Here is a 27,342-nt window from a genome sequence, read left to right as displayed (position 1 = left end):
ACAAATCTTCAATAGCACGGGAGCTAGCACAAAGAATCAACAACTGGGATCTCATCATATTAAAAAGCTTCTGCACTGCAAGAGAAACTACCAACAGAGCTAAGAGACAACTTACAATGTGGGAAGAAATATTTACCAGCTGTAGCTCAGACAAAGGTCTACTATCAAGAATATATAAAGAACTGAAAAAAATCAGACCACCCAAATTCAAAGACCCAGTTCAAAATTGGGCATCCGAAATGAACAGACATTTCTCAGACAAAGAAGTAAAAACAGCAAGTAAATACATGAAAAAATGTTCAACATCACTGGTCATTTGAGAGATGCAGATGAAAACAACACTGAGATTCCACTTCACTCCAGAAAGAATGGCTGCTATCAAGAAATCAACCAATAACAAATGCTGGCAGAGGTGTGGAGAGAAAGGAACCCTTCACCATTCTTGGTGGGAATGTAGATTGGTGCAACCACTGTGGAAATCAGTATGGCGATACCTCAAAGAACTAGGACTATAGGTCCCATTTGACCCAGCTATTCCCCTACTGAGAATCTTCCCCATAGAATTAAAAGAATCATACCACAGTGATATATGTGCACCTATGTTTATAGCGGCACAGTTTGTAATAGCTAAAGCTTGGAAACAGCCCAAGTGCCCATCGACTGGAAACTGGATAAAGAAGATGTGGTTTTTTTATAAAGTGGAGTACTACTCAGCCATAAAGAATGAGAAACTAGAGACATTTATAGCTAAATGGATGCATATTGAGGCCATACTCTTAAGTGAAATAAATAGGATACACATGTGTAAATACCGAATAGTTTCTCTGGTGTGAGAAACTGAAAGTGTAAATAAGGATGAAAATGATTAAAATGAATAATTGTTAATTTGAAATAAGAAAAGGTCCAAGGGTTTGGGGATAGTGGAAGGGAAAGGGGAAAGGGAAGAAGGGAAAGAAAAAAATTATGAGAAAAAAATGGAATCAGACTCTGTGTAGATATGGAAGTGTGGAGGGAGTGAAGGGTGCACAGGTAATGGGAGAAAAAATAAAAACTAAGATGCATCATGTTCTGGTACAAACACCCAATGATAAATGTAAATGTATTTTATACCTAAAATGTACCAATAAATATATTTTTTTTTTAAAAAGAAAAAGAAAGTAGAGCTGGAGGTTAGAGAACCGTGATATCCATGCAACTGAAGCCTGAATGTGGAAGGTGGAGAATTTGTGGATGAGTTGTCCACTGGGAGTTCTCAGATTCAAGAGCAGGTTAGTCAAGAGGAGTCTGAGAAATAAATTGTGGAAAACAGATTGGAAGGAATGAGAAGAGGGGTTAAAGAGAAGTGGACAGAAGGATTAGGAAGGAAACGAAAGGGATAGGGAAGAAATGGAAAGAGTAAAGTCAAATGTGATATCCATTCCAACATCAAGTCAAAGCTGTCCTTCTATCAGATCTTTTTTTGTTCTGTCCAAGCTCTATGGATGGCCATAGAATCTGCACCCTAACAGAACACCTCTTCTTGCATCTGCAGTCACCCCAAGCCCACCCTGAAGCTCAAAGTCCCTTCTTAACTCTATGCCATAAACATACACATGCCCCTACTTCCTCTGCCCTCCTGAAACAAGCATTTCTCTTAGAACCTTTGCCTCTAAAGCCAATCTCAGGGGTCCTGGCAGTCACCTGGGGATTAGAGAAGGGTCTACATGCCCCACCATGAAGAGAACTTCAAATGCCCTCCACACCTCCAAGACTCCCCTCCTCTCTCTCTGACCTCCAGTCATCTGTTTTCTTCCTTCCCTTCCCTTTCTGTTCTTCTTCTTGACAGATAGTAATTGTACATAGTTACAGGGTACAGTGTGGCATTTCAATGTACAAGGGGTGATCAAAATATATAGTGAATGTTTAAATTGTTAAGAAAATTTATTAAAGTAAAAGACACATAACCATTAATGCCTCTCACAATACTCCCCTTTATGAGGTTTGATCAAAAACTGAATGCAGCTGCTGAGTCCCATTCAGCAGAAAGGCAAGCTCGGAAAGACATTACAGTGTACCCTAATCCATCTTATTCACCAGATTGGACACTGAGACTTCTGGCTTGTCCCCAGAGTCAAAATGTCCATGACAGATAAATGTTTCAAACTGATTCAAAATATCAAGGTGAGGCAGGAGGTGGGTGTGGTGCATCAATCGAGGAGACTCAGGACACAGGCACAGAACACAGAATCCAGGATGACTGTACAAGTTCCTGAACCCTGTAGGTGGGACTTGCTGGACCAACCAGAAAGTGCTGTCTTTAATTCTTCATTTACATCTGGTGAGACCTTTGATAAGATAGTTTAGATCGATGTCAGGCCAAGTGAGTTGTTGATGGGACAACCATCCCAAATGCCTTGTTTGCCTCAGGAAAAAGAAATCTAGGAACAGGAAATACAAAAGATTCCCATCATTAATCTCATGGCCTCTGTGAACCTCCTCAGGAGCCTGCTCTCATTCTGCAGAGCATATTTCTTTTTCACTTTCAGTAAATAAATCCTCAATACTTTTTCAGTGTGTCTTGTTCAATCCTTTGTTCAGGATACCAAGAACCTGGAAAGAATTTCTTTGGGACCAGTCATTAATTATCAAAGGCAGCCTTAACAGCACAGCTAAAGACATTCACAGAGGATTTCTAGAACTGCTTCAGAAAGTGGCCAGAGAGCCTGGCTTGCCACAAGTTCAAAGCCAGCCTGGGCTACATTGTGAGACCGTGTATCAAAAAAAAAAAAAAAAAAAAAATAATTTTTTAAATGTTTTTAAAGAGAGAAAAAGTGGCAAGAAGGATAAGATAAGTATGTTTGAAATGAGGGGGGGAGTATTTTGAGGGAGTTTATAATGATGTGTCTTTTATTATAATGATTTTTAAAATTTAAACATTCATTGTATTTTTCTATCATACCTCATATACAATGTGTTATTGTCAGCTCAGGGTAACTAGCATATCCATCACTTCAGACATTTAGCTTTCTTGTGTGTTGGGAACATTCAAAATCCTCCTTACTAGCTGTTTTGAAATATTGAATGAATTATGGTCAACCAAAGTTATTCCACTGCCATCTTGATTATTAATCAGAGGGAGAACAGTATGAGGAACCCAGCAGCCTGCGTTCCAATCACTTTCCTGTTTCAGACCTTGGCCACATCACTTAGCCCCTCTAAGCTCAGTTTCCTTGTCTGTAACTGATACCTGCCTCACAGCCAGGCCATGAGGATTGCTGGATAATACAGCAAAGCTCTTAGCACAGTGCCTGACAAAGAAGTGCTGTTGAACTGGTGGCTTTTGAACACCTCAGTAGTGAACAAAAATGGCCTGGGTAATGTGCAAAATATCACCTGCTCTAGGGTTTCTTCTGGAACAATGAGGGGTGGTATTTGTCTTTTATCTGAATACTTAGTTTGTTCTGGTATCTTTGTTCCTTGTCCTAAAATTGTCTCGTCTCAAGTGCTTGTTCTGTATGCCTCTAGGAAGTTTGAGCAATGTGATTATCTTTCTTTCTTTTTTTTTTTTTTTTGGTACCAGGGATCGAACTTGGGTCCTTGTGCTTTCAGGGCAGGTGGAGGAACCACTGAGCTAAATTCCCACAAGCAATGGGATTTTCTACCAAAAAAGGAGCAGGGTAATGTTCAGCCACCTGAAGAAGCTGCTACCCAGGATGGGTACCACTCTATTCATAAACCACAGCCTCGTCCAGAGAGGGTTGACAGGCGGCCAGAGGGAGATGGACAGCCAGGGAGTTCTTTCTTCTCTTTCCAAGTGAGTATGTTTAGAAGCTGAGGGGAAGTCATCGAAGACAAGAAGAAGTTGAATTGGCAGGTAAGGGGTGGGGCACAAGGAAGGAACAGGGCCACCTGCCACCCCGAGACCTCTTCAGGAATGTGGCCTGAAAGAACAAGAAAGATGAGCCAGTAGCACAAATTTGGTGAGGTGGAAACATCACCTGCTCAAGGCAGTGAGGTGAGTCCTGGAGGGAACCCAAGGAACAGGAAGAAGAGAGCTCAGGTGTTGGAGAGGTGGTCATGACCTGGTGAGTTCTGGTCACCTGTGGCTCTTTGCATAACCACCAGACTCCCTTGATCTGACATACTGACATTTTAAACGTTTGAGTAGGTAAAATTTTAAAAGAGAAGTATAGCATTGCATCAAAATGGTATTATAGCTTTATTATCTAAAGGTTAAATAGAAATGCATTTACAATAAAGCATTCTAAAGGCTATTCGCATCATAATGACCTTGGTTTCATCCTCAATATCACACCCTTTCCATGTACATGCACCAGGTATTATACCAACAGGTGACTGGGACTCAGGTTCAGTCTTCTTTGTTGCTATGATCACTCAGAATACTCTGCACACCCCTTCTGGCTTGCACATTTTCATTTTAAAGTCTAGGCCTCAGGAAATCCTTCTGGCATTTTGTCCCACACATATGTTGAAGTTGAGCAGGAAGAGAGAATTCCATTCCTAAAAAGGAAATCTGTAGCACAGGCATCTGACTTCCCTTGAGCAACTGCAGGAGCCTGCTGACTGCAGAGTTTGCCCTCTCCTTCATCCTTCCCCTTGCTGCTTCCCACGTGCTCCTCATCAGCACAGGGCAGCATCTGCCTGGAACTGCTCTGCAGGGAGCTAGTCCAGATGGCAAGTGTGGCCTCTGGGCTCTCCCAGCACGTCTGGGCTGTCTGCACACCTGAGCAAACTCTCCCTCTGGCTGCAGTGTCTAGTCACATGTGAGAGGGAAAGAGGACTACTGATATTTTTTGTCATCCTCCACCCTTCTGGACCCCACAACAAGAAGGCAAGACACCAGCATCGCCTCACACTCTGATTACAGATAGGCCTTGTCAATAATTAACATTTACATTTAAAAAATAGGGCAAAATCAACTGCAGCAGTGAACAGCTGCTTATCAGCAGAAAAGAACAGAAGATTCCTGATATCTCTGATGATCCTGTAAAATCAGGGTAGCCTTTGCTGGGGTGCAGTTATGTAAGAAGTGACAATAACCATAAAATCACGACCTACAATTCACTTTTGGAAACAGCCCCATGGAGACAGGTCAAAAGTGGGAAAAGAAAATTTTATATAAAAATGTATATTACAATTACTCTCTATATTAGCAAGATGTTTGTAACAATTGTATAAACTCAGGCAGTCTAAGCAAACCACAACATGCAAGCACAGAACAGTCATGTGACTATTCAAAATGTTCTGCACTATGTTCATGCATGAATTTTAGATGTGAAATAGAATGTGAAAATAAGGGAGAAACACAACAGATTCAATACATGACTTGCAAGTAGGTGAAGATATGTATCAGCACAAGTAGATTACACCATGAATGCAGAATGATATTAATAATTGGCATTTAAGGAAAGAACTAGATTTATCTATGGAATGTGAATGCAGTGGGCGTTGAAGGCAGAAATTAGTCAACAACTGTGGCACCGCTGACATTGTAGGCCTATTTCAGGATCATTCTTACTGGTGAGAGCTAGTCTGCACACTGTAGGAAGAGTCATCAGCACTGCTGGCTTCTAACCACTAGATGCCAGTAGCGCCTGCCCTCCTACTTGCAGGAATCAAAATATGTCCAGGTATCGCCATAAGTGTGAGTTGGAGATTGAAGGACAAAGTCACCTTAGTTGAGAACCACTGGTGGAAGTGATAAACAGGGGCCTACTTGCCACCTCAGCTATGGGCAGGGAGCAGGAAGTGATGAGGACTGGGGCAAGCCAGAGAATCTGTGCCCTTCTAAGAGCAGCATCCTTATTTAGCTGGAGATCCAGAAATGGCATATCTTGATTTGTTTTTAACTAGGAGCTAATTAAAAGTTAAAACATAAAGCAGTCTGAGCCTCACATGTATGACATACTGTAGGTGTCCACAAACTTTCTGCAAGGGGCCTCTGTGGGAGCAACAGTCTCTATTGCAACTACTCAATTCTGCCTTTGTTGGGGGAAGCAGCCATTGTTGATGTGTTGAATAATGAGTGTGGCTTGGTTCCAATGAAGCTTGATTTGTGGACACTAAAATTTGAATTTCATGTGCCTTCACGTCACAAGATATTTTTTTATTTTGTTTCCAACCATTTAAAAAACATTTGTATCATTGTTAGCTCATAGCCCTACAAACACAGGGGCAGGATTTGGCTGGAGGGCTGCAGTGTGAGACCCTGGGCAACACAGTGCTCACAGCAGCAGTAACTAAGGGCATTCCTGGGGAAGAAGACAGGTGAGACTTTGGTGGCTGGACCTTGAGGAACAACAGGGAAAGTGGAGGAATCCATGCTAGGAGCTTTTCCTTTCTCACATGTCCATCTGTAGCCTCTTCCAAAACCCCCACGCGGTGTGCTTACACTGCTACCTCCAGAAAGCAGCTTTGCTTTTTTTTTTTTTTTTTTTAACACAGATTGTTTCCTAGGTCATTCTTTCAAGTTTTTCTGTTATCATGAAAGAAAGGCCACTAACATAGCTATTGACATGGTTCCCAGAGCCCTAGAAAACTCTAATGGAAATTTTGTCTGTTTTTTTAATGTTTGCTAAAATACAAGTCATATTTGTGTCCTCATTAGGTCTCTTTGACAGAAAACAGAACACACAGATGGTCTTCTCTGGCCACAGAGTCATTCCAGGACACTGAGAGTGGGAACACCCAGTGAGTTGGTCCAGAAGAGAAAATCACCAGTGGCTTCCCAGCATGGAGGCCTTCACCCCTCAATAGCTCAGCATGTGGCCCTAGAATGGGAAAACTGTCCTCAGACTGGCTCCTAAGAGACCACCTCGGGGCCTACCTGAGATGAAGTAGAGGCCTACAACATCCCTACCACTCAAAAGCAGCAAAAACAAATAGGGCCAATGGTGAACAGATGGGAAGTGGGAGAGGAGAGAAAAGGGAGAATAGGAAGATTTGAAAAGCTGAGAAATCCTGGGAGTGGCAGGAAAAGCAGCAGAAGACAAGAGGCAAGAAGTGAGAATAGGGAAGAAGAAAGAGAGAAGGGCCAAGTTGCATCTGCAAAGTGCCCAACAGATGACTAAGCCAGCTTTGATGACTTTGTAGAAGGTAGCCAGGAAGGGAGCCAGAAGCATAACACTGGCATCTCTGAAACCCACTTACAGGAGCCATTTGGAACCCTACTCTACACGCAGGCACCAGATACTTTGATTTTAGCTTCATCCAGTGTGAGACAGATACAAGTGGAAAGACTAAAAAAAAAAGAAAACAAGTGGCAAGACTCATTTGAGGCTCTTCCCTCTCCATCCACCTCCCACAGAATTTGAGAAGATTCCCTCAGCTACAGTTGGACAGAAGGTCAAGGTCGGGGGGGGCGGGTAGTGATGGCAGGGAGTAACCTCTCCTTCCCTCCCCACTCCAGACCAAGACAGGAGGAAAGGATAGAATCTTCTCCGCAAGTTCACAAATCCAAAGTGAAGTGTGGACAAGGGCACCGGGGGAACCCTGGGCAGAAGCAGCCCAGAAGTGCCCGAGCCACAGCAGTAGGGCTGAGAGCAGATAGCAGGGCAGCCATGGGATCTGTAGTATCACTTTGCAGGGGAGGGGCTCTTTCTACTCCTGAACTAGGAGCAGAACAAAGGGATAGAAGGGTGACCCAGAGTCCCCAGGGTCCTATTCCCCAATGTCCTGCCTTGGGCCTCCCTCATGTCCTGATTTATCAGCAGTCACTGTTCTGTAAACCAGGGTGATGAGTCCTGGGAGGGGACTACAGTCTCTTGAGACCTGATGAGGTGGGAGAGAGCTTTGGGAGAACAGTCACACTTTCCTGTGCCCCCAGTAAGAACACAGCCAAGGAGAGTGGGAAGTGTCCAAATAGAGACAGGTGGGGCTATAGGCACATACACAAGACCACCAACAAAACCATGGCTGGACAAATACAGGATCCCAGAGGACACTACTAAGTGGCCAGCCCTGGCCCGTGGGTGGTGCTCCATTGAACACCCTCAGAATTTATCTCAAGGAAAACTAGTCCCAACTGTGACTAAATTACAAAGTCAAAGAACTCAGAAATCACCAAGCTGGGTGGCCATTATTTTGAAATAATTAATTTTAGCTATAAATTATAAATTCAGTTATAAGAAGGTAAAGTGATATTTTTGCACACCTGATTTTGTGGCCATGAAGTTCAGGTGTGTGCAACCTTCTAAGTACTAACTTCTTAAATTCTCCTAGAAAAAAAATTCAACCAGCTTTTTTGGCTGGAAATGCTTGGTTTATAGCATCTAGGGCCCTTCACTCATTACTTCATCCAACTTGATGTCACCAGGCTCCTCCCACACTGGGGTCATGGTGGGAGCTGAGTGACAGCCATACAGCTCCCAGGATCTCAGCAAATGATCCTGTGATCAGCACTTTTCCCAAAGGTTCACTATTACTGGAGCAAAAAAGCAGAAGTCCTTGCAATAAAGCAGCAGAGTTGTTAATCATAACCCATTCCTTGTCCCTGCTCAGCTCCTGCTGAGAAGAGGCCTTTTAAAGGTGTATTCAGTAAGCATTCCTGGGCTCCGAGCCAGTGTGAAGGGTTAGTGGCCATACACCAGACTTCCAGGTCTGGTGCCTTTCTACTCCCAGCACAAGGGCAGCAAGAGCTGGGAAATGACCTGCAGATGGGACAGACCTGCTGCCCAGCCTGGGAGTCCACTCCCAGTGTACTGAAACCTTCTCTCATTCCTTGGTTTTTAGCAGTTAATGCACTACAAACCAGGGGTAAAGGGCTGGAAGTGTAGCTCAATGGTAGACCACCTACCTAAATGCATGATGCCCTGGTTCAATCTGTAGCACTGACAAAAAAAACAACAAAACAAAACCTAGAGTCCTTGGTGGGGTGTTGCAGATGCTTGAGATTTAGCAAAGACAATGAGGAGCCTCAGGTATACCTTTGGGAAAGACAACTGTACTTCCTGCCACCTCTATTGACAAGAGTAAGATTTCAGGGTTACTTGGGAGGAAGGGGCAAAGCCGAGGTTCTCACCAGATGGCCAAGTGCCAACCAAAGAACTGTCAGTAAGCGTTCCTGGGGGCACAGTTCCTCCTGGAACTCTGAGGGTGTCCCCAGCAAAGGCTGCGACCATCACTCCATTCCTGAGGAAGACCAGGTATGTCAGGGTACTTTGAGTTCAGAACCTAGATCCTTTCTTCAAAGTCAGTGTGTTAGGAAACCTCAGCAAGAGCTTATTATCTGAACAAAAGAAAAGAAATGGCTTTTCCCCTCCAAATCACTCAGACTTCTAGTGTCCCTTCTTTCCAGCACATGTTTGCGTTTTTGAAAGCCAGGCTCAACAAGCAGCTCAGGGCAAGGGAGATGTTCTTTAACTCAGCCCGAATGGGGAAGGAGATGAAGAAGCACCTCTTGCTAAATCATGGTATTTTTTCCAGTTAAGAGTCATCCAATTGAAATTCCCGGGGTCTACACCGTGGAGGCATTTAGACTTCTCTCTTGGTATGATCTGGAAGTTTTTCAAGCATAAGAAACTCTCTGGTTGTCACTGAATTTTTCAAATATGGATTTTGTGCTCTGTCTCCACAGATATGGCCTGGTCCTATACTTTGACCAGAAGAGGGAAGTTCTTCTTTGGCTCCTGAGCAGATCTCTTCTGCCATTCCCGAATATAGGTGTTGAGATTTTCTGAGAGGATTCTCAGTTAAAGCCAGGGGCTCCTCAAAACTCTTCCCTTGGGGACAGTCAGATCCATAGGGAGCAGTCACATATTCATTCTTTTCTACTCCCAAAATGTTTTCCTGACTTTTTCCAGCTACCTCTATGGAAGCCTCTTCCAGAAAATTCCCAAAGTTCACCACCAATTTGTCAATGAGGTCAGTAGGAGCAGAACACAATTTTAGGATCCTGTCTTCTGTGTTCACAGAGTCATCAAACTCCTTCAGATTTACTTTATTCTAGGAAAAAAATAGGACAGCCCAATGGTCATTTATTTTTAGATTTGGGGGTTTTATTTATTTTTTTTTAGATAGAGTCTTGCTACGTAGTTCAGGCTGGCCTTGAATCCCAGAGCCCAAGAGGTAGAGGCAGGAGGGTCACCTTGAGTTTAAGGCCAGCCTGGAATACAGTCACTTCAGGACCAGACTAAACCATGTAGCAAGACTCTGTCTCAAAACAAAAACACAACAACAATAACAACACCACCAAAAAAGAAAGAGAGAGAGAGACTACAACCATAATGGCAAAACTACCCAATACCTCCGGGAGTCAAAGCTGATCCCATGACAGAGGCAGTGTCTGGCATCTTTGCATCCTCAGGCCTAGCTCAGTGCCTGATGTATAGTGGGTGAGTATTCAGTGCTTCTTGTAGAAGCCTGGCCTACAAGTTATTCAAAAGCATTTTATTCATGAGATAATATCACCCATGAATTCATTTACTCTCTAAATAGCTTTTACTAAGTAAGAAAGTGAAGAAGGTAATACAAAACTGATGAGGGAGAGAAGGAAATAAAGTCCATTGTAGCAAAAATGCCCTTTCTTTTTTTTTTTTTTTTAAAAAAAAAGGACTTCTGCACTGAAATAAGGACTAATATTTAAAATTCTCATATTAAAAATACTGGAAATAATCTTTCAATAACAAGAATTTAAAAGTTATACAATATTTGACTGGGCTTATTTATACTTAAGCAAGAAATTACACCTTAGAAATTCCACAACAGTTTCCATAAAAACTTATGAAAAAGAGTTTCTATTTAAAGATAACACACCAGAAAACCCCAGTGCCAAGTACATGAGGTTTGACCCCAACTTCCTTGATTAGAAAACAATTCAAGGCAGCCTTTCCACTGCCTGCCCATCAGCAACACCTTAGGGTCCTAGGTGTTCTCTAAATTAATTTGCTCTTGCTGCTTTTTAAATGGTCTCAGATCTTACAGCCAGGCCTTCTTGCTCTCTGACAGATGGTCAGGTTAATAAAGGTAGGGCTGGCGTCTCCCTTCCACAGCATCCTTTATAGAACCAGTTCCAGGCTGGGAACACTCAAGTTCTCCTGAGCCTGGTGAAGCTCTTCCCTGTTGTCCAAAGCATGAGGTCAAAATCACTCCAAAAAGGCTGATTCCATCTGTCCTGCCAGTTGTTCCCTGGGACTTTTCAATCTTGAGGCTTTTTTTAAATGCAAATCTTGAGAAAAGCTAAGTCCTCAACTCTTCTTCATTTCCATCTACATCGTCCACCTCCCATAACCAGTCAACATAATGATCTCCTCAATAAAAACAGCAGTGTTTACCTTGAAATCAGCTCCAAGCCATGTGGCTATACTACTTTCAGCAGGGTTGGGGACATCAGGCCAACATAGTTGAGTCAACTTGCTAATAAGAGATAAAATTTTAAGACAGGAGGTGAGTCTGGGAAGCATTTGACATGTACTGAGTGGCTAAACCAAATCAGTGAGGTCTGCTAAAGGGAATTATATGGATCTCTGTAAAATAAGGGCAAGCTCCCTGTCTCCTGATAGACATAGGAAAAGTGAAGTAGTTTAGGGGTGAAGTTGAGAGTTATCTAAGGGATGTGATGGCAGGAAAGCCCTCTCCATGCGAAGCTGTTCCTACTTTCTTTCTCCACCCCTACATCTCCACACCTGGTCCTGATGCTGGACACTACACTATCACTCACAGTGCCACTCCTTTGAGATTTAGCCTATGGGAGAGGGAACACTTAGCCCTACAAACTACCCATCCCTTGGTTCCCAATCTGCAGCACTAGCATCAATGAGAGCTTTATAGAAATGCAAATTCTAGGGTGTCACCCCAGAACACTGAATCAGAAACCCTTAGGTTAGGGCCTGATTCTGCTGCATCCTAAAGATTAAGAATGATTACTCAAGTGCATAATGTATGTTTTAGATACTTTTCTCATTGCTGATACCAAATACCCAACACTCACAAGATAAGGGAGCAAAGGTTTTTTTAGCCCACAGTTTGCAGAGGTTTCAGTCCATAATTGGCTGGTTCCAAGACAGGGTGGCTTGGCAGAGGGGCACTGAAGAGGAGAACCAGTTCATAGCAAGCAGAAGACACCAAAGCAAGCAAGCAAGGAAGAAGACAAGCCTTTCTGTCCCTTATATTGTATCCAGGCTACTGGGTCCAGGGCAGTGACAAACCAATCAGTGTACTGATTTAGTAATCACTCACCCTTAATCTCAGCATCACACACTCTAGATTCAGGCCCTCTGAAAAAGCCCCTGCCTATGACTGTATGAGGCTTTGTAGGGGACATCTAGACCCAAATCATAACATTCTGCCCTGGACCCCAAAGACTCATTTACATTCCTTTACACAAAAGGCATTTAGTCCATCTCTAAGAGTTGCCAAAATCTTAAGTTTCAGTATTGCTGAAACGTCCCAAGTCTCCTCTAAGATTTAAGGCAAACTCTTATCTGTGAGTCCCTGTACAAATGAAAAGAATGTCAAACACTTCCAACATGCAATGGCACAAGATAAACACTACCATTCTAAAAGGTACAAATAGGGTGATACAAAGGAATGGGAGCAAAGCAAGTCCAAACTCCAGCAGGGCAAACATTAAGTCCTGCAGTTCCACGTCCAGCATCTGAGGCAATCTGTGGCAAGGTGTAAACTCCAAAGGGCTTGGGTGGCTCCACTCCTATGGCACTGATGGTGGTTGTAGCTCCCGTGGCTTCTCTCTAGGGCTGACTCTGCTCCCTCCTTGCATTTTTTCTCAGACGATCCATGTTCCTGGCTTCTCCAAACTTCTGAGTTCACTGTACCTTCAGCTTCACACTCACAGCTTCACACAATCCCCTCTCAGGGGCACACTGTCTGGCTTTCCAGGCCTTCTTCTGAAATCTGGGTGGAAACCTTCCTGACTCCACAACTCTTGTATTCTGCATCTGCCTAAAACCAGAACCACATGGCTGATGCCAAGGTCTGCCACCAGCTGAAGCAGTAGCCAGGATTCCTTCTCTCTTTACTGTAGGAACAACTTCCCTAGGCCACCTCCGTTCTGGAACATGGTACTCTGGGGCTCTCTTCTCAAAGCAAAGTCTGTCACTTTTGCAACTCTAAGGCTGCAGAGGCTGGAGTCCTGTTGGTTCTTGTGATGTCCTCAGGCCATCTTTTCTGTTGTCTTCTTCTGAAATACTTGGCTTTTTTTGCAGATCTTTTCAGCAGCCAATTTCTTCTCTGTTCCATCTTTGCAGACTGCAGCTTTACTGGAGCTTCCTTTCTGGCCAAACTCAAAATGTTTTAAATCATTCTGCTGGGCTCTTTGCTCTTGATTTTCAACATAAATCTGGCTAAAAGCCCCCAATGGTAGCCATGCCACCACCTCAATATTAGACTGTCTTGAAATTTCTTCTGCCAGATGAATTAGCCCACCACCCTTAATCTCAGTCTGCTCTTAATCTTAGTCTCAGGCAGTTTCTGGACATGAGAAAAATGCAGACAAACTTTTTGCCAAGGCATACCACACATCTTCTGGAGTCTAACAGTAAATACAGTCCTTCTTCCCAGCAGAAACCTCCTGTGCCTGGTCTTTGGCAGCAGAATTTCTATCAGCCTTCTGGTCTTCTGAACTCTGACCAGAATTTCCCATCACCTAAGGTGTTCCAGCTCTACTTTTTCAGCCAGCATCTCTAAACCTTTCCAAACTCTTTCCACAAGCCATTCGCAAAGGTTCCTGAACCACATGGTTAGGTATAGTCACAGCAATGACCCCACTTCTCTGGTACCAAATTCTGTCTTAGCTACTTTTCCCATTGCTAAGACAAAATACCTGATGCCCAAAATTAAGGAAGGAAAGATTCATTTAGCTCACAGTCTGTAGATGTTTCAGTCCATATTGGCTGGCTCTAAGGTAGGGTGGTATGGCAAAGGAGAAACAGTTCATGGCAGCCAGAAGGTAGCAAAGCAACAAGGGCTCTTTCTATCCCTTATATCTTATCCAGGCTACTTAGGGCAGGTAGAACTCACACCCTTAATCCTAGTGCCCTTGATCCTAGCATTGCACCATGAATCAATCCCAACATCACACACTCTAACCACCACTGAAAAATCCCCACCTATGACCACATGAGGCTTGGGGGCCGGGTACATCTAGACCCAAACCATAACAATGTACAAAAATTTATTCTGGTGACTTGGTCACAATCTATAGTTGGTAAACGAGGTTGACATTAGCTTGAAAAGAAAAAAGTGCAGGTGCTTGGCAGAGAAGGCCCACAACTGTCCAATGTAGTGAGAGAGCTCCACAAGGGAAGGACTATTAGCGTAGCATGAGACTTGCTGCTAGGAGAAACAGAAGACCTTGAAGGCCAGCTTCCTTCCCTACACTGGCCAGTAGAGGCAGGACAAATGCTCCTCCAGCCAGCCCTCCAACACTGCACCACAAGCAAGGAGCAGTTTATGGTTTCATACGACTGCCACTCTACTTCCAGGGTACACAGCTCCCTATTCTGTCTCTTGCTGCTGTCAGGGGCCCTTCAGAGTCTACACTAAAAGAAAGGGCCTCTCTCCAACTCTAGTCTCAGATGACAAGTGCAGCACATAAAGCCAGGGCAACTGATGCTGCCTGGTCTCAAAAAGTAGAGAGCTGTGTGGGTCTGAATTCTGATGAACCACAAAACATGGACTTTATTTTTTTAATTTTATTGGTACATTTTTGATATACATAATGATCACATTTATCACAGGGAATTTAGACCTGTACATAGTATAATCTTGATTCTTCTTTTCCCCCCTTCCTCTCCCCTCCCTTTAATTCTTCCTCCCCTCCTTATTTATAAAAGCTTTGTTTCCATCTTCTTCCTTCTGTTTTTTTTTTATCTTTTCCCTTCCTTTCAGTCCCCCTACCCCCTCCCTTGTTCCCCTTCCCATTTGAACATTTGCTTTCTACTTCCCAATATCTGTTATACATTTTGGTCCTCATTTACCCTTTCAGTTTCTTACACAAGAGAAACAATGTGATATTTAAATATGCATGTCCAATTTATTTCACTTAAAAATATGGTCTAAAGGTCCATCTATTTACCTAGAAATGTCTCCAGTTTATCCTTCTTTATGTCAGAGTAGTGCTCCATTGTATATAATAACCATGTCTTCTTTATTCATTCATCTGTTGATGGGCATTTAGGCTATTTCCAAGATATAGTTTTTACAAATTGTGCTGCTATTAACATGTGTGTGTATATTGCTGTGATATATGCCTTTAACTCTTTCAGGAAGATACCAAGAAGGGGAATAGATGGGTCAAATGGAACCTCTAGTTTTAGTTTTTTAAGGAATTGCCATACCAATTTCCATACTGGTTGTACCAATTCATACTCCTACCAACAATGGGAAAGGTTCCTTTTCCCCCACACCTCCACCAGCATTTGTTATTTGTTGATTTCTTTTTTTAAATAAATTACATTCTTTTTATTCTTTTTTTTTTTTTTTGGTACTGGGGATCGAACTCAGGACCTTGCGCTTGAGAGGCAGGCAGTGGAACCACTGAGCTAAATCCCTGTCCTGTTATTGATTGATTTCTTGATAATAGTCATTCTTTGTGGAGTGAGATGAATTCTCAGGGTCATTTTAATTTGCATCTCTTGGATGACCAGTGATGCTGAACATTTTTACATTTATTGACTTGCATTAGAACATGGCCTTTAATAATCTCAATAAATCAGTACCAAATTAATAAAGGAATAAATACTCTCTTCATGGTAGAATGCCTTCTTGTGCTAAATGTCCATGATGACCTCCATCCCTCTTTGCCCATGATTTTTAAGGCACCTCCTACTGATGACTATAAACTTACCTTGGTTTTTTGCAACCAGAAACCATCGTGAAGATGATGAGCATAAGAAGACCTCCTCCAACCAGGCAAGTTATAAGGACAATCTCAAAGACACCTTTGGGGAAAGGAAAACAAAAATCATCATACGTTTAGTTCCTCCTTTCCTTTTTTTTTAATCTTAAATTCTTTTATTGGTACATTTTAGGTATATAACACATTTATATTTCTCATTGGGAATTGTACCTTTACATGATGCATCTTGGTTCTTATTTTTTCCCCATTCCTAGCCCTCCCTTTACCCCCTCCACCCTTCCCTATTTACAAAGACTTTATTTCCATTTTTCCCATTTCTCATCATTTTTCCTTTCCCTTCCTCCTTTCTTTAAAAAAAATCAAACATTACACCTTTTTTGCTAGTAGCTTCAGCAACATTTCTTACTAGTTTTTTTCAATTAAATTCAATTTCTTTTAATTAAAATAAACTCTGGGGTTTGTGGCTCCCCATCTAGTTGTCATCTAACAAGATAGGCATTTTATATTGAAAGACATTGTGTCTTCCAGGGCCATTTTCCAATTTTACACATTCAGTGAATACTTACTGAGCATTTTTTAGTTACTAAACACTATTCTTAATAATAAAATAAATAGCAATAGGCAAGAAATATAAGGTCTTTATTCACATGGAGCTTATGTTCTGGCAGTATTCTGACAATAAATAATATAAGATTATTTTGGATAAAACGGACCAATAAAAGAGTAACCAGGGTAAGGCAGGAAAGTGGTGAACAACTTTAGATAGGCTGCCCAAGGAAGAAGTAAAATTTGAGCTGATCTTGAACCCCTGTTCTGAAATTCCAGGTCTTGGCTGAGGCAGGAGAATTACCACAACTCTGAGGCAGCCTGGACTACGTAGGGAGACCCTGTCTCAACCCCCACCCCCAAAAAAAGGAGAGAAAGAGGAGAAGGAGCAGGGCAAGAAGAGGGGGCAAGGATGAGAAGAAAGGAGAAGGAAAGGAGGAAGAGAGAAGGAAGAGAGGAATAGGAAGAGGAGGACAAGAAGAAGAAATAGAAATGTAAACTTATCTTAATAATGAGAAGGAGGCTCCCATGAAGAATTACAGAGAAAAGGGATTCTAGGCAGATGCAAAGCTTTGAAGCATGAATACATCAGAGAACACAAAGGTAGATGGTGATAGGAAATGAGGTTAATAAGGTATAGATGATGAATGCAGAAAGCATGGGTAGGATTTTATTTAAAATACAAGGGCAATTACTGGTAGGTTTTAAGCAGAGTATCTAGGGCTTAAAGTTGTGACTGCTGTGAAGAGAATAGACTGGAAAGAATCACAAATGGAAGTGAGGTGATCTACAATCTATAGATTTCTGTAGATCTATAATCCATGAATTTCTAGACTCCACAGTGGGATTTGCCTTCAATTTGATCCTCATAGAAAATCCCCTAAGCTGAAACAATTTGTTTCTACTGTTGTGAAAGTACAATGTGATTTTCCAAAGGAATTTAAACAGCAACATCAAAAAGAGTTTCAAGAAGGCAGTATCATCTCCAAATACAGAACATGTTTTCTACATAAAGGCACATGCTTTATTCCTATTTTCCAGAGCCATAAGCTATTTCATTCCTTAAGAATGTAAAGAATGAAAAGCTTTCAAGACTTTAAGCAATTTTTAGCTTGTACTAGTAACTGAAAAACTTGGCAATATTCCTTCATTTGTAATTGAAAAGTTTGCTTGATTCTTAAAACAGTTTTAGTATGTCCTTAAAAATCAAATCTATGCCATTCAAGGACTTGGAAAAATAAAGTTTCCCTGGTTCTCCCATCCTCCTTCCTTCTTTCTCCTTCATTTCCCTCCTCATTCCATCTCCTCTCCTTTGAACATCTGCTTTAACCAGTCATCATTCAAAGCTATTATATCTTACATTATTTGTTGTATGCATCTATTATATTCTTCTTGCTCACTATTTTTAAAGTAAAAGCTGGTGAGTTAAACATGTTATATGACTTTTTTCTCAAGAAATTCCACAGATTAATGACCAGACTTAAGTCCCTTCTATAGGTCAGCAATCCTTCATCAACCAAGGTTTTCCCCCAAAAGCCTTATTGTGTAGTAACCTTTGACATTCAGAAACTGGTGACTGTGAACTTGGGGACAGCCTTGTCATGGGAGCTGGTTTGGTGCTGAGATTGAAGTTGATATTAATTAAATTGATCCCTCTTCCTAAAGGTGAATTGGGGCTGCCCACAGGGAAAAGCAAAATGATCAATCTTTCTAAATTCAATTCTGTTTGCCTGCTCCCCTCTACCCATTCACCTTGCCAGAAGGTGAATGAGCCACAAAGCAGGATGCTTTTTCTCACTTAAGTGCTTCCCTCTCCTTTGGCATTCCCTACGTTTGGATAATGTCATTTCTGACTGACCTAAGGTAAGAGCCAAGAAGAGCTACACAGCACTTGAAAGAAATACTCACTGATTGACAATGTCTTGAAATTTATCATGTCCCCTTTTTTCCCCCCAGCTCTGGTGCTGGCCATGACCTGAAGAGTGTAAGAGGTCTTTCGTGTCAGAGACTCCAGGCCATAATGTAGGGTGCTGGAGTTGACTGTCTTGGCTAAAGGAAAAATACAGAAGTCAAATACCACAGCCAAGCCAGACTGAAAACTGCACTTCAGTAGCACCAAAACGAAAGCACTGAAATCTGTATTTCCAACTGGCCACCTCTTTCTTCAACCCTCATCCATGAACTGTTTAAAATTAGTATGTCAAGGTGAATCAAAGACCTAAATATAAGAGCTAAAACTATAAAATCTTTTAGAAATCAATATAAAGTAAATCTTCATGACCTTAAATTTCATAAACTTGGTACCAAAAGCATTAGCAATGTAAGAAAATATAGATAAGCTGAACTTTATTAGAATTAAAAACTTCTGTTCATCAAAACACAGTATCAAGAAAGTGAAGACAAGTCACAAAATTGGAAAAAATATTTGCAAATCATACATTTGATAAGGAGTTTATGTCCACAATATATAAAAAAATCATAATTCAACCAAAAAACCCTAATTTTAAAATGGGTAAAGAGATTAAAAAGACATTCCTCCAAAGAAGATATACAAATAGCCAAAACTCACATGAACAGATGCTCAACATTATTAGTGGTTAGGGAAATGTAAATCAGTGAGATACCACTTTGTGTCCACAGGATAACAAATTACAGTTTCTTTTTAGATAAAAAATGAGTCCTGGAAAAGATGCAGACAAAGGGACTCCTCTTACATTGAGCTGAAAATTGGGCAATCATTGTGGAAAACATTTTGGTGGTGTCTCAATAAGTTAAAGTAGAAATATTAAGATGATCCACCATTTTCACTCCTAGGTACAAACTCCTAAAGAATTGAAATCAGGAACTCAGATATTTGTACTTCAATGTTCATAGAAGCAATATTCATAGGAGCTATAATGTTGAAAAACAGTTCAAAGGTTTGTCAAATGATGACTGAATGAACAACATATGGAAAAGCATACATGGACTATTCAGCCATAAAAAGGAATTAAGTACTAATTCTTATTGTAACATAGATGAACTTCAAAAGCCACATATATGATTTTATTTATTTATTTATGCTTATTTATCTATTTACGTTTATTTTGCAATTCTAGGGAATGAACCCAAGACCTCACAATGGTAGGCAAACACTGTACCACTGAGCTACCCCCAGTCCTGATTATATTTACATAAAATATCCTGAGTAGGCAATCCACAAGGACACAGCAGTTTGGTGGCTGTGAGGGGCTGTAGGAAGAGAAGAATGCAGAGTGACTGAATAAAGTTTACAGAGCTTCTATTTAGGGTGGGAATCGAAAAGTTCAAGAAAGTTGAGAGGGTTATGCACCATTGTGAATATTCTTAATGCCGTTCAATTACACATTTTCAAATATCTCAGATAGTAAATTTTGTTATTAACGTTTTACTCAAGAAAGACAAAATTTAGTCTAAACAGGAAACCAAGCATTGCTCAGAATTTAGGATGAGCTCAAGGAAAAAGAATGTCCTGGGAGTGGACAGTAGAAATCACGGTAAAGAGCACTGCGCTAAGGTAAATGTCATCAAACAGGGTCTTTCTCCACCCCAACGCCACTGTTTAAGCCAGGCATACTTCTCTCAAGAATAATGGTCAGGGCCGGGGATGTAGTTCAGTGGTTCCAGCGCCTGCCTTGCAAACACAAGGTCCCGAGTTTGATCCCCGGTACCAATAATAATAATAATAATAATAATAATAATAATAATAATAGTCAGACAGTACCTGGGGGGTTGACTCATTCAGGTCCTGACCAGGACAAATTATACCAATTTCCCCCATTTCTACAGTATTTTTAGGTACTGTCACTTCACTTTCACTTAATACCCCCAAATCCAAGAGATGGTGCTATTGAACCCATATTCAGAAGGACTCAAAGAAGCTAGTAATTTATCCAAGTTTGCAGGTCACCACCATGGGAACCACCTCATGACAAATCTATCTATATCATCCATCTGGGGGTTTGGATTTTTTTTTTCAACTTGGCTATGAGCACACTTACAGAATTCTTTTCCACCTTCAGCTTGGTAAAATATGGTGTAGTTGCTGATGAAACCATTTCTCAGTTTCTTGGGAATCTCTTTCCATGAGATGGTGACTGTCTTCACACCAATGTTTTCCACCTTGGTTTCGGGACCTCGTAATGGGACTTGAGAGGACAGGAAGATAAATGATTAACAATGAATCACAGCCCAGCAGATGTTTCCTCACAAAAACCCTGCCAGTTCTCAGACAAAAAGTACAATGTGGAAGTAAGATATGGGGTTGAGTAGGGAAATTATTAATTTGTTACAAGAGATATTTTTCTGCAATCATGCATCTTAATAAACAAGTAATATCAAAGGCTAGAGAAAAAATACTTTCTTACAGATCTCTCACTCAAGTCTGGCACCCAGCTCTTTCATACACATAAGTAAAGGGTAGCTATTGCCAAACAGTTAGAGGCTACATTTTCACAGTAGGAGATAATTTTCAGTGTTAAATATGGAAGATGCTAACTTCCAAATAGATAAAAATAAAGTCTGGGCAATTCATCAGAAAAGCCCTTGCTTATTGTTACGTAATTTAAAATAATTTTTAACATGTTCAACTTATGATGAACTCTGTAGAAGCCCTGAGTTGGTCCTAATTAAATGTTATTTCTGGTTGTAGCTCTATTTATACTAAGTTTCTTTGGGGATTTGGGCAAGTTATTTTATCTTTCTCAGCCTCAACTTTCCATCTATGAAATGAGAGGATTTGATTTAATATTTAATGTCCAACTTAGCTTTGAAATTCAATGACTCTATAAACTGACCCCAACTGTCGAACATACAGAGCTTCAGACAAGATGCTTGCTTCATTACAAGATGCAAGTGCAGGACAAATGGGGCCTAGAGCAAGTGTGAATGAGCTACAGGCTCTCAGCTTTATCTATATGTTGGAAAGGGCCCAGTGTTTGTTTTCCCCCTAAGAGCCTTGTTCATACATACTACTTTCTTTGCTATAGGCCTGGATGGAATATGGCTCTCCTACTCGGTCTTGTAACACTGGATACACAGAAATGTTATAGCACAAAAAGGGTTTTAATTTATCTGTAAAAAAAAAAAAAAGGAAAAATTAGCATAAGTGCAGAGCATGTCAGAGTGGAAGAAATGCTGGGGCCCAAGTTATGGTCTAAGACTTATGGAAAATATTCTGTTTTTCTAGTTTCCTCATCTGAAAAATAAGAATGTTGGGTTGGATGGTCTCAAATCTCTATTCTTATTCTAAGATTTTTCTAATTAATTCTTAGAACTAAAGTCTGTGGCACTTCAATAAAATTACAGAGCCATCCATGAAGGGATCAGAAGGAGAGCCAAACCCTCCTCCATCACTGACTTTATGACTTTTGGGCACTGCAGGATAAAACATAATCCTTCTGGTAAAGCACATCACCCTGGAGAACTCAGATACCACAAACTATAGCTCTGCTACCTGCCTGCATCCCTGTATAAATATATATATATTTTTAAGTATATTTCTTAATATGGATGCCATTATATTCCCTGTATCAGTCACCTCGGAAAGGGGCTCGGCTCTTAAACAGACATCCAAAATGGAAGGTAGTATCCTCAGCAGGACTCCTGGGCTCTATACTCTGGTGTTATTACTAGGATAATCAAGATATCTTAGAAGGGCTCTCTAATGGTGGGTTAGAAAATGGTGTTTTCTACCTGGCCTGAAACCCACAGCTTTCTGTGCCAGCTTTTCCTGGGAAATTCCAAGAAGCATGAACTTTACTGAGTTTACACAATCTTGTCAAATGCTATTAAACACATTTACAGCTTTGAAACTAAAGCTAAGGATTTTAAACACTAATTAAAATGAAACCAAATCTTTCAAGAGGGAAATATGCAATTCCATGCTAGCTACCTTGATGGATTGTCCAGTTCTTAGCCTGAGACACAGATTCCCAGGAAAAGGCAGAGAGCTCTGAGTCCAAATCTGGGAACCATTCAACCATCCATGTTTCTACCTCCAGACAGGAACATTGCCACTCCACCACCAGCTGGTCTTGAACAAGGCAGGCCTGCATAGCCTTGATACACTGAAATGCTGAAAGGAGAGAACACGATTGCTTCACAGCTACCCAACTCACCCCAAATGAACCAACCACACTGGCACTCATTCAGTGCTGGAGTTGTGAAAGAGAAGTCCAAGCTCAGGATCTCCCCTGACAGTGCTGTTTCCACTCCTCTTACTATATCCCTGTTGTTTTGTTTTTTTTTTTTACTCAATAGTTTTGATGATTAAGTGCCTTTTAATTTTTTTTTTTTTTTTTTTTTTTTAGTGCTAGGGATCAAACCTAAGGCCTCGCACATGCTAAGGATGACTTTACCACTTAGTTTCACCCCCTAGTCCTAGTATTTAGGAGTCTTGTCCTTGTAAGGTACAATTTGTGGGTCAGTTTCCCAAAGTGAGCCTGTATGAGACACTCTAGCTGCTAGTCCTAGAAGCAAGGTCATGTAGTTTGTCAACCTGAAAAGGCAGTTCTGAGACAGGGCAACTGAGGCATGAAGAATACATGAAGCTGCAGTAGGCAGGGCAAGGAGCACAGAGCCTGGATATCAATTCCACCTCATTTGCAGAGCTTCTGCTTTCTCCCTCCTGCTTTCTTGGGCTTACAGCCTGAAACATCTTTAGTTAGTCCAGGCCAAAGATCATTGCTGGAGCATTAGAATCCTTACCTTGACTTTTAGACCCTCTCAGGGTCCTTCTTACTTCACTCGGTTGGGATAACTCTGAAATGTAATTTACACTCCATAATCTCCCTGCAGGATCTAACAGGATCCACCTTTCCCAATATTTTTATCTCAGACTGTATTTTATAGGATGAGTTGTATCCCACCCCTCCAAAATCCTAGTCCTACAGAATATGACCTTATTTAGAAATAGGGCCATTGCAGATAAAAGTATGATTCTGGGCCCTTAACTCAATATGATGTGTGTCTCATAAGAAAAAGGGAATTTGGACACAAACAGACAGACAGGCAGCTGGCAACATGAAGACTAAGGCAGAAATTAGAGTTACTGGAGCTGTCAAAAGCCAGGGAATACCTGAAGACTCTAGAAGCAGGAAGAAGAAAGGAAGACATTAGAGCCTTTAAAGGGATTATGGCCCAATGAACAACTTAATTTTAGACTTGTAACTACCAGAACTATGAAACAATATATTTCTGTTACTTTAAACCACCGGTTTATGGTACTTTGTTACAGTAATCCCAGGACAAGATATCACCTTTGTCTAAGCCTCCTGCCCTTGCCTGGCCTGCTTCCTTCACTTCCTTTTCTGATCTCCCTGGAGGCCCTTTCCTAATGACTTGCCAGCAAATCCTGACCTAAAGTGAGGCCTGCTTCCATACTCCTTCTCCTCACCAACCTGCAAGCTCCGAGGAGCAGGAGGAGCTAGGTCTAAATTGCCAAGTGTGCTGCAGAGTGGGAAGATTGTGAGGGATGTGGAATGGGGCCACAAAGCCATAAGTCAATCATGAAAGGGGAAGGGCTTGTTTCATTAAGCATGCTCAAAGAGAAGTTTCCAAATCATCATTCTGCTGAACATGAACTAATTGCCACCCTGCCATCATTTAGCAAGAACTTTTTGAGTAATTAATCCAATTACACCACATTCTCAAGAGTGGTAGAAAATAGATCCTTCCTGGAAAAGGAGAAGTGTCTTGACTGCTAACACCACTAATTTCTTGTGACTTACATGGCCATCTTTCCCACATGAACACAAATGTAGCCATCTCTTCCAAAATCATTGAATGAATTAAGTTCCTGAACTGAAGTACTACTGTAGCAATAATTAACATTAGACAGAGCATTTTACATATAGAATATCACTTAATCTTCCCAACAGCTCCAAGTGGAGCCTGACATATGCACAATTTGGGTTACGACTGGAATTTTAGTTTTAACTTACAATCAAAGTTTTGAGTTATGACCCAAATGCTGGCTGCTTGTGCTTCCAGATGGTCTCAGATACAGATTTAACCTTTAAAGAGTTCTGGAAGGAACATTACAAAATCCTTTCCTGTGTGGGCTTAATTGAGAGATCCTGGGCCAATGTCCCTCTAAGGACACTGAGATCTGCCCGTATACAGGAGAGTGACTTTGAAGGCTGTGTAGAGGAATCTGATCCTTCAATTGACCAACTTGAGTTACAACCAGCATTCAGGAATGAATTAAGTTCATAAATCAAGGGTCCACTGTATTTAACAAGTAGTTTAGGATTAGAGAGATTAGGTAATTTGCTGATGGTTAATGATACCTTGTAAAACAGCAACAATTTGAAAACAGGTTAATGAACTATATGGAAGGCCCATACTTCCACCATTCCCCACTTTTTTTTTTTGGTACTTGGAAAGGAACCCAGACCCTTCACACTGAGCTACACTCCCAGTCCTTGTTTAAATTTTTTTTAAAAATGTTTTTGGTACCGGGGATCAAACTCAGGACCTTGTGCTTGCAGGGCAGGTGCAGAGCCACTGAGCTAAATCCCTGGCAAATTTTTTAAAGTTTTGAAGCAGGGTTTCACTAAATTTCCCAGGACAGGCCTGAATTTGTAATCCTCTTGCCTCAGCCTCCCAGAGTGCTGAGATTGGCAGTACAGATATGCACTACCTATTCTTAATGCTCACCATTCTGGGCCCACACCGGGAAACTATTTACCAGTAACTTGATTAACAAAAGACATGAGTTCTAGCAATATATGCATTTGTCAAAAACTTTATCACTAGAATACTGGAGAGACAGGAACTATGATGTCAGAAACTAAGGATCACAAGGAAAACTACTAAGCGCTAACTATTAAAATACTAGCAACTTAGCTCAAAATACAAAATATGAATATCTAGGAGTTCTAAAGTGAGGGTAGCAGTAGGTTAGTTTTAATAGGAAGAGAAGAAATGGAGGACAGGCCGCAAAGTCTAGAGATGGTTGTATAAATGCTTGAACTAGTCTATGCCTAAGCAAATAAAGAGGTGGCATGTTGGAGATCACATTCCTTGGCTATGGAAAACTCATTACTGAACATCTGCTCTATGCCAAGTGTTCTATACTATTCAAGGTGCTGTTGGAAATTAGATTTTTTAAAAGGAGAGAAAAAAAAGAAAAGCAAAACAAAAAATTCCCTGCCCTCATGGGACAGGCATCCTATTAAAGGAGAAAAAGGCGATAAAATAATAAAAAAACATATTGAATGAGGGAAAACACGAAGTTTGATAGAGAAAAATAAATCAGGGGAAAGAATATCTATTGCTTGCAATTCTTGAAGAAGAATCAAAGAAGGTGTTATATTCCAAAACAGGATATAAAATATGAGTTTGCCTGGGAGCATTAAGATGTAAAAAATTGCTGAGTGCCTTGCCAGTGTTCTAGGCTAGAGATAGTATGGCCAAGTGGAACAATGTCTCTTGCCTAACAGTGCTTACCTTCTACAGAAAGAAAGGCACACAGTAAGCATGTAAACAAAAGAGATGATTTTTAGATAGCATATAAATGCTGTGAAGAAAAGAATGAAGATAATGAGACAGAGTGACAAGAACTCTGGAAGGAGATAATATTGAGAAGAGGCTGTGGAAATGACTGGCAGAACAGTGGAGCAGAGGTGAAAGGTACGTACCCAGGACCAACGGCTGAAGCCATGGCTGGCCCAGCTGGCTGCAGGACAAGCAACTAGGAGGAGAAAGATTTTCTTTAACATCATTTGTAGCAGAAAGATCAATGAGCTTTGGTGGCAAAATATTCAGTTTGAGAGCCTTCCAAGGTGCCATACCACTGCCCTCAGCACTGAGGAGGTGAGCCAGGGCACCAGGAGCGCGCACACACACACACACACACACACACACATCCCCATTGAAATGAGAAGACATGTAAACAAATCTCAAAACCAGACTTCCAGATCACCTAAAGCAACCACAAAGGGAAACAGAGATGGAACTCTGATACTCAAACACCTGGACTCCCTGAACTGGCAACAAAAGAGGACCTGGAAAAAATGAAATCAGATATAATTTCTCAGATAACAGCAGAGATTGTGCCCGTAGTGCAAGACATAATTAATAAATCTAGAGAGGACACAGATTAAAAAAAAATAGAGGAGCTGAGGAACATGATGGAATCCCAACATAGGAAACAAATGGAATCCATAAAACAGGTGCAAACAGATTTCCAGGACATTAAAAACTCCATTGACAACTCCAGACACAGACACCTCATCTTCGACAAAGGAGCCAAACACCCTCACTGGAGGAAAGATAGCCTCTTTAATAAATGGCGCTGGAAAAATTGGGTTTCAACTTGCCACAGATTAAAACTAGACCTATATCTCTCACCATGCACTAACTAAAATTGAAATGGATTAAAGATCTAAATATTAAAACAGAAACACTGAATCGGCTGGAACAGAGGTTAGGGAGAACTCCTGAAGACATTGGTGTAGGAAAGGATTTTATGAACAAAACCTCAGTTGCCCATGAACTAGCACAAACAATCAACAAGTAGGATCTCTTCTTATTAAAAAGCTTGTGCACAGCAAGAGAAACTACCAACAGTGTGAAGAAACAACCCACAATGTGGGAAAAAATCTTCACCTGCTGTTCCTCAGGCAAAGGTCTATTCTCTAGAATCTATAAAGAACTTAAAAAAATCAGACCTCCCAAATTCAAAGACCCAATTCAAAAATGGGCATCTGAAAAGAACAGACATTTCTCAGAAACAGAAGTAAAAGCAGCAAATAAATATATGAAAAAATGTTCAACATCACTGCTCATTCAAGAGAGGCAGATGAAAATAATGCTGAGATTCCACCTCACCCCAGAAAGAATGGCTGCTATTAAGACATCAACCAATAACAAATGCTGGCGGGGATGTGGGCAGAAAGGAACCCTTTTCCATTGCTGGTGGGAGTGTAGACTGGTGAAACCACTGTGGAAATCAGTAT

General features: G+C 41.1%; 1 protein-coding gene across 1 annotated transcript in view; it reads right to left on the bottom strand.

The window, feature by feature from the left end:
* Positions 1-2,855: 2,855 nt before the first annotated feature.
* Il31ra (interleukin 31 receptor A) overlaps positions 2,856-27,342 on the bottom strand; it is a 59,949-nt gene continuing 35,462 nt past the window's right edge. The window contains exons 8-14 of the mRNA XM_013073505.3: positions 22,272-22,454; positions 21,350-21,451; positions 20,380-20,526; positions 18,269-18,409; positions 15,803-15,896; positions 11,271-11,352; positions 2,856-9,942 (exon numbers count right to left, since the gene is read on the bottom strand). Of these exons, the coding sequence (XP_012928959.3) occupies positions 9,472-9,942; positions 11,271-11,352; positions 15,803-15,896; positions 18,269-18,409; positions 20,380-20,526; positions 21,350-21,451; positions 22,272-22,454 (1,220 nt within the window). The 3' untranslated portion in view covers positions 2,856-9,471. The remainder of the gene's footprint in view (positions 9,943-11,270; positions 11,353-15,802; positions 15,897-18,268; positions 18,410-20,379; positions 20,527-21,349; positions 21,452-22,271; positions 22,455-27,342) is intronic.

Source organism: Heterocephalus glaber, unplaced genomic scaffold (genome assembly GCF_053883595.1).
Source record: "Heterocephalus glaber isolate CG9 unplaced genomic scaffold, H.glaber_assembly_v1.0 deba00001538, whole genome shotgun sequence".
NCBI classification, from domain to species: domain Eukaryota; kingdom Metazoa; phylum Chordata; class Mammalia; order Rodentia; family Bathyergidae; genus Heterocephalus; species Heterocephalus glaber.
This window is presented reverse-complemented; position numbering and strand designations above follow the sequence as displayed.